This window comes from Peromyscus leucopus, chromosome 3 (genome assembly GCF_004664715.2).
Source record: "Peromyscus leucopus breed LL Stock chromosome 3, UCI_PerLeu_2.1, whole genome shotgun sequence".
NCBI classification, from domain to species: Eukaryota; Metazoa; Chordata; class Mammalia; order Rodentia; family Cricetidae; genus Peromyscus; species Peromyscus leucopus.
This window is the reverse complement of record NC_051065.1, coordinates 154,868,335-154,881,888: the sequence shown is the minus strand read 5'-3', so window position 1 is coordinate 154,881,888 and position 13,554 is coordinate 154,868,335. Positions and strand designations below refer to the sequence as shown.

At 58.3% G+C, this 13,554-nt stretch overlaps 1 protein-coding gene across 2 annotated transcripts in view; it reads right to left on the bottom strand.

The window, feature by feature from the left end:
* The window catches only part of Plxnd1 (plexin D1), a 40,116-nt gene extending 27,065 nt beyond the window's left edge, over window positions 1–13,051 (bottom strand). For both annotated transcript variants that reach the window (XM_028864012.2, XM_037204248.1), the window contains exon 1: window positions 11,720–13,051. In XM_028864012.2, the coding sequence (XP_028719845.1) occupies window positions 11,720–13,036 (1,317 nt within the window). In that variant the 5' untranslated portion in view covers window positions 13,037–13,051. The remainder of the gene's footprint in view (window positions 1–11,719) is intronic.
* Window positions 13,052–13,554: the final 503 nt, after the last annotated feature.

The following is a 13,554-nucleotide window of genomic DNA, read 5'->3' as shown; positions in this document are numbered from 1 at the left end:
AAGTCACCCAAGGTCCCCCTTGCCTCAGTTCACCTACTGACACCCAAGAGGCATCCCTGTCATCTCCACCGTGTTCTCTCAAAGTTCTGGCATTTGTCCCCACCTCCTAGTTTCTTGGGACTCTTTCTATATGTGTGTGGGGTGGGGTGGGGGGGTGGAGCCTCAAACTCAGATAAGGGGTGGGGCTGAGGTGCCCTGGGCTAAATCTCATGGACAAAAGGTGTCCCGGAGGATGGCTATGGGTGACATGTCACTTGGCTTCTCTGAGCCTTGGTTTACTCAGTTATAAAATGGGCACGTGTGCATACTTCCCTTAGGGGTCGGGACAAGAGCAATGGTGGACCGAGCTTGCAGAGGGCTTCCCTGACCCCAGCCTCCAGTGCCCTCAGGTCTCCATTCCAGCCATCTAACCGAGTCTGGACCTCCCAAGCCGGCCAGTCCTGCCTCAGGGCTGTCTTCTCTCCCTTCCCATTACTGTCTGCCAGGTTGCGCACAGCAGTGCTCCCATGGGAATATGTCCCAAGACCTCTGGGAATGTCAGAAAACAAAAGGACCAAGCCTAACTAATATGCACAGCTCAGTCCCACATGTGTCTCACACGCGTTTATCAGTAGGAGCCGCGATAACGGAACAATGGCTGACTACGGCAACGCAGTGTGGTAGCGTGGGCTCTGGCTCACACTCCTACTGCGCTGCAGACCTCGGCAGCTTTACGTCAAGAATTCTCACTCTTTCTCCTAGAGTGGGCACTTCATGGCTTTTCTGTGGTGCGTCCAATAGCCACCATCATGTATTTGTACTTTAAGAAAAAGTAAGGGTCATTCCAACAGAGCTCTGGCGTTGGGGGACGGGAGATCAGTAACCATGACTCCCGAGCAACTACCAGGTGGGTAGCTTAGGCAGGGTGGAAACGCTGGACATAGCTCAGATTCAGATGCAGGGTAGGTGTAGAGAGCGCAAGACTCCACCGTGGTACTCAGAACGGCAAGCGATGTCAAGATTATGAATTGTTTATTTCTGGGATTTTCCATTAAATACTCTTGGACCTTGGCTGACCAGAGGTAAGTGCAAACAAAATCAGTCTACACTCTAACTGGCTCCTTCTGACCTCTGCTTCGGGCCCAACCCACTCGCCTTTGCCCTAGACTATGTGAGCTGAGATAACCTTGGACATGGGTGCTGTACCCAGGCTGGGCTCCTCCCCCGCTGTCCTACAACACAATGCCATGGCCGTTCCATCCCTCTGAGGCCATGTCTCCCACAGCTTACATAACTTTCTCCAGTGAATACAGATTACTTAACTTGCGTCATTAAATAAGTTGTTTTTTAAATTAAAACTGTAAACCCCTGCTGTGGGATACGAGCTCTGGGATATCCCGGGGGGTGGCTCTGGGGTTCTCTGCTGAGCCCCGCTGGGCTGCCCAGCTGGAGTGGGGGTCCTGGGAGAGGCAGAGTGGACTCTGGGCTGGGGGTGATTTGTGGGCCACAGTGAGAGGGGAGGCAGTGGAAAGGCTGGGAACTGACTCCCGCAGCCCGCCCTGACGTTCACAAGCCATTAATTCTGTGCCGAAGGAATTTTCGAAAAAGCCTTTTCCCCCAACCTTTTTTTTTTCTCTTATCCTAAAAATAAAATCTTAAAAAAAAAAAAAAAAAAAAAAAAAAAAAAAATTTTTTTTTTTTTTTTTTTAAAGGAGAAGTGAGCATCAGGGTCTGGAAGGATCTGTGTGGTGAGGGAAGCTGCCTGCCTGGGCCAGGAGCAGGGCTGGGAGACGCACAGAGGTACTGAGCATGGCCTTGCTGAACTTGGTGATTGAGGAGTGGACCCCAGGGACTGGGATTTCTCCCTTAGTGCCCCATTCACTGAGGGGGCCCCCACAACCCCAACCTATTCCTAGATCTATGTGGCACAGCACACCACCATCCCTGTGACACCCTACTGTCCCCAGGGTGTGCAGAGGCCGTGGGATTTCATCCTGCCGGCTGCTCAGGCCCCTGGCCTCCGTTCTGCCCACTGCCCACACTTCAGGCCAACCACACGGTTTCTCTACAGTTCTTGAGACACGCCCCCTCCCCTCCCCCCCTGCCCCCCCCTCTCCACCGGTCCTGCCCTCAGCAGCCAGTGTCTGCCGAGACCTCCCCTGGCACCTCAGGCCCCATCTCCACCCATGGTTGCCCTCCAGGTAACCCAGGCTGCACCGTTTTAGTCAACCTTCAACTTGAGACTCCAAAAAAAAGTAAGTTCAGGGATGGGAAGATGGCTCGGTTGGACACCTTGCTCGGCAAGCACAAGGCCCGTGTTCATCCCCAGAACCCATAATTTAAAAAAAGAGTTTGGCCGGGCGGTGGTGGCGCACGCCTTTAATCCCAGCACTCGGGAGGCAGAGGCAGGCGGATTTCTGTGAGTTCAAGGCCAGCCTGGTCTACAAATCGAGTTCCTGGACAGCCAGCCAGGGCTGTGACACAGAGAAACCCTGTCTCGGAAACAAACAGAAAAGAGTTTGGTGGCAAAGGCTTGTTCTCCCAGAGCTCAGGAGGTGGAGACATGTGGACCCTGCAGTTCACTGGCCAGCAAGCCTCGCCGGCTTTGAGAAATCTGTGAGGCTGTCCTCTGACCTCCACATGCATGTGCGTATGTACCCATCACATGCGTGTGTGCAGGTGAGCGCACACACGTGTGCACGCACACTTCTCTGTGACACTACTGTACTGGCCAGCACTTCTCTTTATTTGGGTATCATATGTTTGATGGATTCCTTTGGAGTACTCTTGGGTGAATACTTACTAAAGGAGGGAAATTAATTTTGACTAAGATGTAAAAGATTATGTTCAGCGGCTTCCTTTCCAAGCAGAGCGATGGAAGGCTCTGCAGCCATGGCGTGCTGGAGAAGCATGGAAGAAGACAGTTCACTGTAGGCCCATTGTGTGTGTGGTACAGAGCAGGCAGGTGTTCGGGCCAAGACAAAACCTAGCAGCTAGCTCTGTTTCCTGTAAGATCCTCAGTTTGTCCCTCTCTGAAATGGGGTAGGTAATGGCCGCTGATTGCAGCTCTTCCTGGAGAGCACACAGCCCCTCCCTCCAGAGCTGGCTGCCTCCTGGGGCCAAGCTCAGCGCTGCCCACTCTCCATTAAAGGGCTGCCCTATTGATCTCACTCCCACAGTAATTGCAGCTGAATACAGCTCCTCTCCCCCAGGAAGCCAGCTGCAGGGGGGCTTTAGTGTATGCCTGCCATATCCTGCCCACAGACCCTGCCAGACCTCCAGACCTCCGCAGTAGGCAATCAGAGGAGGATGAGACATGACAACCGTGGGCACCGTAAAGGCAGTAGGTTCCATCTCAGGTGCCTATGGTGCAGCTGGCTCTGGCCTGGGGACACCTCCCTGTCTGAGGCCCAGAATGGAAGGCTCACAATGGCTCACAGGTGTCACATAGCTGATTGTGGGGTGACAACAGCTACTGGGCTGCTCAGAACCCCCCACTCATCCCCCCACCTCCATGGCAACCAATAGGAGGCTTTCTTCTTCTCTGCTGTGCTGGGGTGGAGCCTGTCAGATGGGGGAGGGGCCTCCGTGAGAGCCACACCCCATCCCACAGGGAGTTTCTGCAGCTAGCTAAGGGTGGCACCCCAATACTACGGCCCCTCTGGCAGTTGGACCAAGGCAGCAAAGAGGACTGAGGGAGGGACACAGGGGCTGCCCTTCCTGCCTTTGTAACTTTCCTATTAAGTTGAAAAGTAGCCGGGCGGTGGTGGCACACGCTTTTAATCCCAGCACTCGGGAGACAGAGGCAGGTGGATCTCTGTGAGTTCGAGGCCAGCCTGGTCTACCGAGTGAGTTCCAGGACAGCCAGAGCTACACAGAGAAACCCTGTCTCGAAAAACTAAACATACACGCACGCACGCGCGCGCACAAACACACACACACACACACACACACACACACACACACACACACACGCCCAACTGCAAAGTATGCCACGATCCCCCGCAGCTCAACAGCCTCCAGTGCGTCTCCAGTGCAGTCAGAATAAACATAAGCCTTCAAGGGCCCGCTCAAAGTGACCCTGACCTGTGACCGATCTGAGATCCAAGCAGATCGGGGCAGGGTTCTCCTGGAGGTCCAAGGACAAGGGCGACCGCAGCAGGCAGGAGCTTCCTACAGAGCCCAGCAGTTGGGGCACTCTGTTCCTGGCCTTACTAGTTATCTCAGGGATAAAAGGAATATCCTGGAGCTTGCACTTCACCTCCAAGAAATCCAGCCCTAAGCCCCCAGCTGCCAACTTCGGCTCGTGCTGCCCTTTGGAACACGCTGTCTCCATATAGGCAATGCCTCACCTGAGGGCAAACTGTGGCACAAAAAGATTGTACCAGCTCTGGCTGGGGGACGGGGTGACAGACTCAGCTCTGGAAGGTTCTCTCAGAGGAAACTGCTCCTGCTGAGAAGCCTCCCAGGGCCACCAATATACATCCAGGATACATACATGCTCCTGCTAGAGATGCCCAGCACAAAGGCGGACAGCGGATACCTTGAGACACACGGCCATTTACTGGCTTCCTCATCGGTGAGACTGGGATAGAAGCACCACCTGCCACACAGGACTGCTGGAGGCGCCGGGAAGCCTGAGCACCCACAGGTGGCTCTGGGGACGTCCGCAGAGTGAGTGTCCCCAAGGATGAGTGGGCCCTGCCAGGTGACCGCTGGGCACCCACAGCAGTCAGGTGTCTGCACGGGCTCCTGGGTTAGCACCCTCCACAGCTGACGCGCGTGGTGAGCTGATCTGCTGCTGTCCGGAACCTGAGGGGCTGACTCGGATGGTGGTTGTTTGGCTACCTGGCCACAGCTGGCCAGACACCCAGCTCCCCTTCTCCAGACTGTTTCTCGTTCCCTGGCCGGGCCCTGTCCCCAGCACCCCCCACTACTGTCCCCAAGGGACCGTGTGGCGCGGGCAGAGTAGCACTGTTTCCCCGCAGCCTGAGGCCCTGCCCCCCAGCCAGCTCCAGCAGGCAGGCCTCCTCTAACTAGATGACTCTCTGCAGCTTCCTCACTGCCAGGGACCGGCTGCGTCTCCTGGGCTGGCCACTGCTGGTCCCCGTTGGGCTGGGGACCAGATGGAGTCTCACACCTCCTCTGTAGCACAGCCGCCTTCCTCCTGGCCTCCTGTAGTCCCATCCCCGTCCCCGGGGCACTGACACACTCCCGGGCTACTCAGGCAGGTCTGCTGGTTCTGCCGTCTGGGGTCCCTAATGCTGCCACCATCACAGTCCCTTGGAGCTGGGAAGCCCTTGGGTGCCAGCTGGAAAACTGGGGCCCACCGCATCACGACAGAGCGGGCAAAGAGAAGCTGAGATAGCCCATTCAGGCAGCTGGCCAGCGCCCAGCTCGGCTCCAGCCCCAGGCCTCCACTCAAGGCTACTGAGTGCAGCAGCTCCGTTATTTACTGATGGGGCCTGAAGTGCTGTGGTGATCGGCCCTCTGGGGCTGTGCAGGCCTTGGACCAGAGCCTCAGGCTTCCTTCGTCCATAACATGTGATTTATGGTGTTTGGGGCTGAAGACAGTACATTGGGAGGGCAAGGGCCCGGATGCCTGAGAGATTGGTGGCTTCATGGGTCAGCACCCGAGGCAGCCACTTCACCTGGACCACCGGATGTCCACCTGGGTGGCCCAACACGGGTCTGACAAGAGGAAGCTGTGTTCTGGGACTCAGAAATGCTCCTGGGGATGTCCCCACTCAGGGACAGCTGGTTTCCATGGCAATGCTCACACCATTGTCAGAGCTGGAAAGGCCTTCGGGAATCACCTGGTGCAGCCATCATGGGGGAATTTCGCCAGCACCTGGTGGCAGCCAGGACTTTTCCAGAGCCAAATGGGCCATGAGTCCTCATCTTCTAAGGCCACACAGGCTACCCAGGGCTAGCAGGATGGTGTCTAAAACCTTGATCCACAGACAAGACCCTGTGTTCTCAGCTTCAGCTCTACTGCCTAACCCCACCTTGTCTCTGCCTTCCTTCCCTGCCGAGCCAGCCCCCAAGTGCTGTCCAGAGCCACTTCCTCCAGGAAGTCCTCCTATGCTCAGATGGGGCTCAGCACAGAACAGCACAGTCCTGAGTGTTCTGGGATTCGGGGATACCGGGGCAGGGTCTACCTTCTCTTTGGGCCATCCACAGGGTTGGCCTGTGTCTAGCCCAGACACAGGCCAACAGAGGGGCAGGAGCCCCACACCTGGGGGTGACTGGAGCCCCACACCTGGGGCTGGCTGGAGGGTTCTGACTCTAACCTAGGGCAATTCCACAGGCCTCCTGGAAGCACTCACTGCCACCTTAGACCATTCTTAGGCTCCATTTCCCCACCTTTAAAATGGGCTCATTTTTAAAGTGCTTGATGTAGAAGCCTAAGACTGCGTTCAGATCCCCAGCACCTACATGAAAAGCCGGGTAGGACTGCTTTTGTCTGTAATCCCAGCTCTGGAAGGCTGAGGCAAGAGGATTCTTGGGAGCTCAACAGCCAGCCAGTCCCGCCAAAGACGCTCCAGGATCAGTGAGAGACCCTGTCTTAAAAATAAGGTGGAGAGGGACAAAGGAAGACCCAGGACGTTGACCTGCAGCTTCTACAAGCTCACGAATCAATGCAGATGTAGATAAAGCCTTTTTACTGGATTTGGGGAGGTGGAGTTGGGTCGCAAGGTGCTTTGCAAACACCTGGCACAGAACACCCTCTCAAGAAACCTCACCAATTACAAATGGACACTTGCATTTTAGGTGGCTGAATGAGGGTCTCTGTCAATTTGTGGTCCAGCTCAGACCCCCCACAGCAACCGCCAGAACTTGAGCCACACACGAGCTCTCCAAACTTCATGAACAAAGCTACCCAGCCCGCTAAGAAGAGAAGGCCTCTGCAGTGGCTGTGTCCTGGACCAGGCCCCCCCCCTCCCGGGTAGTCTCTCCAGTTTGTCTCCAACACAAGTGACTCAGGACCCCACTGGCAAGAACAAAAGGAACCTGTCTGGTCTGCATCCCTACTGTCCAGAAAAACACATTTACATACTCCCAGGGGCTGGGGCCCTCACCCCTTCCAGAGAAGAGACAGTCCTCCACTTTTTGTTTTGGTTCTGTTTTTAGGTCTCACTATGCAGTTCAGGCTGGCCTCCACCTCACAATCCTCCTGTTTCGGCCTCTCAAGTGCTGGGATACAGTTATGCAACATCAGAGATGAGTGTGGCCAGATGCTTGCTCTCAGGTCCCTCTGTGCTCAGGAGGCTTTGCAGGCAACCCTTCTGCACATGCGCAGTGGCTTCACCCCAACCTATCTATCTGCCAGGAGCTGTGGTGCCCAGCATCTCCCAGGGAATTGCCCAAATGACCTCATTCCAGCTATGGGGGAACCCAGGAGAGAACTCAGAGCTCTCAGCTGACCAGTCATGCCTCAGTAAAGGCTGGTCACAGGGAATCCAAAGCCAGGCAGCAGTCTGGTGATCTGGAACTGCAGAGTAGCCATATGACCCTGGGCAGGTCGCTTGCCCTCTCTGGGACCCAGTTTCCCCCTCTGTGAATCTCATTGCCTGAGGACGTTGCCAGTGAGAACTAGGCAGTGACAAGCACGTCCCTAGCACCAGGTATCAGGTTCTTGGTCTGCCCAACGCCCCCTAAAAACAAACAAACAAACACAGGAGAGGCCCTCAGCTTCCTCAGTTGTCCCAACCTCCTGAGTTGATAATGCACAGCAAGCACTGGCCTGACTCCTTCAGTCTGTCCGCCCCACTGCGCTCCACTGGGAACAGGCCTGCTTACACTCACTACACTTCTCTGCCTCCTCCCGGCTCCCTCCGAGCCTGGTGTGAGCTCATCAGCTGCGAGGATCCAGCCCACCCTCCTCTGAGCACCTGCGGTCTGCTCCACACACCCGCATGCTGAGCTCAGATGTATCACCCACCTCCCCCCACCCCCACCCCCCCACCCCGCCACCTGCACCTGCTGTTTCCTGGGTGCAGCATACACACGAGAGTTTTTGATCCACGTCTTTGAAAAGAGGCACAGACTTGCCTTTAGTATGAGAAAGCACGGAGCACAGAGAGGGTGACTGACTGGCCCTGGGCTGCAGAACTGAAACTCTGTCAGCTTTGTCCCCGGGTAGCCAGACACTCTCAGGATGGGAGGGCTGTGGTCCAAGCCCACCTGTGTTTCCAGAGGAGGTCTTCCTAGCCAGGCCCTCCCCTAATCCCACCAGGGTCTCTGCTTGCCTCCCTGACCGGGGGCACTGACTTCAACTCCCCTCCCAAACCTAAAGCCTGTCTTGGAAGCTCGCTCTCCCTACGCCACCACCTGCCATCTCGGCCCTGAAATTGGTGTAGAAAATACCTTCCAGAGCCGTGTGCCACCCACCGCACGCCTGCTTTAAAGCTGCCTGGGGATTTTTTTTCCCCGTCATTACTATAAAAAGACACTCTGAAAAAGCAGACCTGGCATCTGCTTGCTGTCCTGCAACTTTAGTACACACACGTCATGGTCACGTAGAGGCGAAAGGTTCAGAGAAAGGAGTCACATCCAGCCAGCCCCACCTTGCTATCTCTGCCTCAGTTTCCCCGCCGACAGCACACAACTGCCCAACATGCTTTCCCTTCAGACACACTGTGGTGTGAGGAAGGGAACCCTACCTACCTACCTACCTACCTACCTACCTACCTACCTACCTACCTACTGCCTTCTTCCTTCCACCTGGGGCTGGGCAGGACAGGCTTTGAGGGGCCCAGCCGGCCACACCCGAGGCACAGTCCTAGCCGTTGTCCTGTGGCCGCAGCACAGAGTACAGGCCCAGCGCAGGGCAGGTGTCCAAGAACGTCTCACCCAGAGCATCTTGACTGCTGTTCCTTCTGGGTCCCTCCCTGCTGGCCATCGTGGGCTTTCTAGATCACACAACTGCCCACTCCTGTGTATGGTGATGGGCAAACAGTGTGTGTATCTCATCAAATCCCCACAGCATCCCTAGGTGTGTTTAAGATGATCCCAAAACGAGGATATAGTTCAATTGGTACAGCACCTGCCTGGCATGCACCGAGACCCTAGGTTTACTACTCAAGGCCACATAAGCTGAGTGGGGTGGCACATGCCTGTAATCCCATCACTCAGTAAGCCTAAACCTGGCCTGGGCTACATGAGACCCAGTCCATCCTTAGGTCCCTATATTGTCCAGGAGGCCAGAAGCCAGGGGAGTAACATGGAGAGCCCCAGAAAGCAGGTCTCATAACACTGGGGGTGTGATAAATGTTCAGGGGACCCACCTGGGGCTGCAGGTAAAGGTGGTGGGGTCTTACAGCTCCAGAGCAGGCCTGATGAGGACACTATTTTCCAGGACAGCCCAGAGCCCAGCTAAGCGCTAACTGCATCCCCAGGGGTGAGAACAGCACAACCCACCAATGACTGCTGTGCACTAGGCACCATGCACTTGACTTTGTGGTTAACTTGCTCATTTGGTCCTAATGCCTCTGGGAGAAGACTGTGTGCATGGTCCTAATGCCTCTGCAGAAAGACTGTGTGCATGGTCCTAATGCCTGTGTAGAAAGACTGTGTGCATGGTCCTAATGCCTGTGTAGAAAGACTGTGCATGGTCCTAATGCCTCTGTAGAAAGACTGTGTGCATGGTCCTAATGCCTCTCTGGGAGAAGACTGTGTGTATGTTCCCAATGTCTCTGGGAGAAGACTGTGTGCACGGTCCTAATGCCTCTGTAGGACAACTCTTTGTATGGTCCCAAGACTGTGTGCATTATCTTAACTTTAGGGTGAAGAAAACTAAGGCTTAGAAAGAGTCTGTCGCCGGGTCAAGGTCACACAGCCAGGCAGTGACAAACAGACTTTAAGCAGGGGAGCTGGCAATGGCTTGACAAGGACAGCAGGCAATGTGTCCTGCTACAGGTCCAGACCCAGGGTAGGGGGTGGGGACTATCTGGGGGCCCTTCCAGGGGCCCTAGCCTGTGTCCACAGTCAGGCACTGGGTAGAGAGAATGCAGCAGACTAATGTAGAAGGGCCCCAGCAGGGATATGCTATGTGGCCTTGAGGTGAGGAGCAGGCCTAAACTACACTGCCCTAGGGCTACTTTCTTTGTAAAGGCCCTGCCCCCTTGGGAGGAGGGCAATCTAGCTGCCTTCAGCCTGGTGAGTCACTGTGGCGGCCCAAGGGGGCACCAGGGACCGTGGGAATCAGGACAGATCTTACTGGAGGGGGAGGGGAGAGGCAGCCTGAGGAATCCCACAGAACCCTTCATCAGCTAGGGGCCCACAGAGGGCTGCCTCCCCTGCCCACAGAGCTGCCTACCGTCCCAGCCTCCAGATCCAGCCGGGCGCAGCCATGGAAAGGCTGCGGCTCTGTAGAGAAGAAGTATGGTGGCTACCCTCACCCCAGCACTGCACAGGGGGCCTGACCCTGCCAGGCGGGCGGCAGGGCTAGAAGCTTCAGACATTGGCCTCTCACTCTCAATGACCTTTCTGGTGAGGGTTCGACCGGCAGGGTGGTGGGCGGCTGTTGGAGTCCGCCAAGAGAAGGAATCTAGGCTTGCTCAAAGCCCCAGTGTTAGGGACGCCCACGGGAGAGAGTCTTGCTACCACTGGGGACCACGGAGGAAGGGACAAGAGAGGGAGCCTCAGCGAGAAAAGAAGGCTCGGCTTAGCCCTTTGCAGTGTCGTTTTTTGGGGTGGCAAATGAGGACCCACAAGCCTACCTTCTGGAGCAAACAGGAAGTGAGTTCTGCTGTGAAATCCTTCCAGGGGACTGGCTGCACCCAAGTCACCCACATGGTGACCCCTAACCTGGCCCTCTTGCCGCTGCCCACCCCCAGGCCCCACCTCATCCCCAGCTCTGGAGTTCTCTGTTCCAACCAAGATTCCCTGCCCAAGACTCCTTTCCATCTCTGCTGGCCGCATCTCTCCAGCTGGGCTGCCTGGATGCCCCCACGGACACAGACTGGGGGGCAGGGTGGGGGGAGATAGCTTGAGTTCAGGCCCCGCCTCGGCTAGTTCTCCGCTGTGTGTCTCTTAAAAAACCCTTAGACCTGCTTCTTCGTCTGTATGTATAATGGATCCGAGAACAGACATTTGTTGAAGACAGGACACTTGACACACTAAGTTAAAAGTTCACAACGTTGGTGGTCACTCCAGGTCTGCCACGCCACCTAATAGGTAGGTGCACAGCTTCTATTTGTCGAGTGAAAGTTGGCCTTGAGCACACACCTGTTTGCCAACCAGGTGACCTCTCCAGGGAAGCAATCACTTCCCAAATACCAGTGTCTCCCGACAGACACATGTTCCCACGGGGAGTCTACATCCCCTGCAGGTCTCTGCTCTTGGGACCTCCAGTGGGTGCCACATACTTAGCCCTTCCATCCCACCCTCTCCTTATCTTCAGGACTCTGCTGCCACACCCATTCACACACCCGCCAGGGTGCCGTGGTACGTCCGAAGGGCACCCACAGTCTCCCTAAGCACACTCTTGGTGTCACTCCCTCTCAACTCAGCACGCACCTGTGGCCCCCAGCTGCAGAGCTGAGCTATAGGTGCTCTGTCTTCCGGGAACAGTGGGGTACCTTGACAACGCAGACCCCCCCACCCCTTAGGTGTGTGCACCTGTGACCCAGCACACTCCCGGGCCAGCACCACTGCCAGCAACCAATCCTCCGGGACATCTACATCCCTGCGTACACAATGGATCCCCGCACAGGCTCCCCAGGCCCCGGCGTACCTGTATGTTACGTTTGTTCTCGCACGACGGCCCGGTGCCCTGCACCACGCTGTCCAGGACCGCCACCACGTCGGGCGCCGGCTCCACGAAGCAGGCGGTGCGCGCAGCACGGATGGCCGCCTGCACGTCGGCGAAGCGGAAGACACAGAGCGCGGCCGGGGCGTTGCGGGCACCTGGGGCGCCCTGGGGCCGCTCGAAGACGGCGAAGAGCTGCTCGCGCACGGGGAAGACCGACACCAGGCGGCTGTAGAGGTCACCGCGGCCCGCGCCGCCCGCGCACTGCAAACCCAGCTGGATGTAGGACTCGGTGAGCTTCTTGGCGTCGCCGCCCGCGCCGCGGGGCAGGCAGATGCGCGCCAGCAGGCTGCGCGCCTGGCTGTCCTTGTCGCCCGCACGCGCCTCGCTGTTGAGCGCCAGGTACGCGTAGGGCTGCGCGCCGCGCGGAGGCGCCGCCGGGTGCAAGAAGGCGCTCACGAAGCCCAGCTTGTACTGCTCTTTGGCACCCTGCTTGATCTTCAGGATGTTGTCGTCGGACGGGTTGAGGTCGAAGGTGAAGAGCTTGGCCAAGTTTCCACGCGCGTCCAGGGAGCGGATGGCGATCTCGGGCGTGTTCTCGAAGCGGTGGTCTTCCAGGCTACGGTTGCGCGGGAAGAAGGCGCTGCCGTAGCCGGTGTACGTGGCGCCTACAAGCAGACGGCTGCCCCCCGTGCCCGTGGCCGGCGGCAGCACCAGCCCCACGGTGGATGCATTGGGGTGGTTGGCGGCCACGTTGAGCATGCTGGGGAACACGGTGACCGGTTCGGCGGGCGGCGCGGCAGGCGGGAAGCGCACGGCCAGGGCCGAGATGTTGCCCCGGCGCCGCAGCTGGCACAAACCCTGGTAGATGGAGCCGCACGCGACCACCAGACCCTGGCCAGGGTCCAGCTGCAGGATTTTGTTGTAGTTGTCAGTGAGGCGCCGCGGGTGCTCGCACGAGGCCTGCGGGAGCTGCGGGGCGTGACACAGCGGGCTGTCCGGCACGGGGCCCACGGTCGCCTCGGCCTCCAGGCTCAGGTTGGCGCTCGACAGCTGATACAGGCGGTTCACAGCCGCGAGGTACACGGTGCCCGCCGCGCCGTCCAGGGCGAAGTTGTTGGTGGGCGTGGGCGAAGGGAAACGGCGCTGGATCTCCAAAGCGCCGGCCCGCGCCGCCCCGAGCAGCAGCAGCAGAGGCAGCGGCGGCAGACCGGGGCCCCGCGAGTGCTGGCGCGGAGGCAAGGGGACGGCCGCGGCGGCCCGGGCGCTAGGGGGTGCGCCGCCCGCGGCGCGACGAGCCATCCAGGCGAGCGCGGGCTGCGCGGCGCGGCGAGTGCATGGGGCGCGGCGCGGCGGGAGCCGGGAGCTCGGAGGCGGCGAGAGGCAGGGGGCGGGCCCGGGCCGCGAGGCGCTTCCTGCCCGCGCCTGCCGCCCCCGGCCCCGGCGCCCCGGCCCGACTCTGGCGCGCCGCACAGCCCGGGGGCGGCTCCGCGGAGACCACGCCCCCAGCCCAGTTCCCCGCCCCAGACGCCGGGCCCACACCCTTTCGCCCCGGGCCACGCCCCTGGGCCACGCCCCGCCCCACCCCCCGGCTCCCGGTCCGGGTCGCCGGCCGATGCTCCCAGCGGTTGCAAGTTCCCTGCCTCTTGGCTCGATCCTGGCCACCTGGAAGGTCTCGCTCACGTTTGTTTGCTATCTTTCCTCTTTCTCCTCGTCCCGGCCCTTTCTCCCTGCGGCTTCTGGGCTCCGGTTTGTCTTCCACCGCCGCGCGGAGTTTCGCTCTCTCCGTCTCTCCGACTCCCCTACTTCGCTCCCGTCAA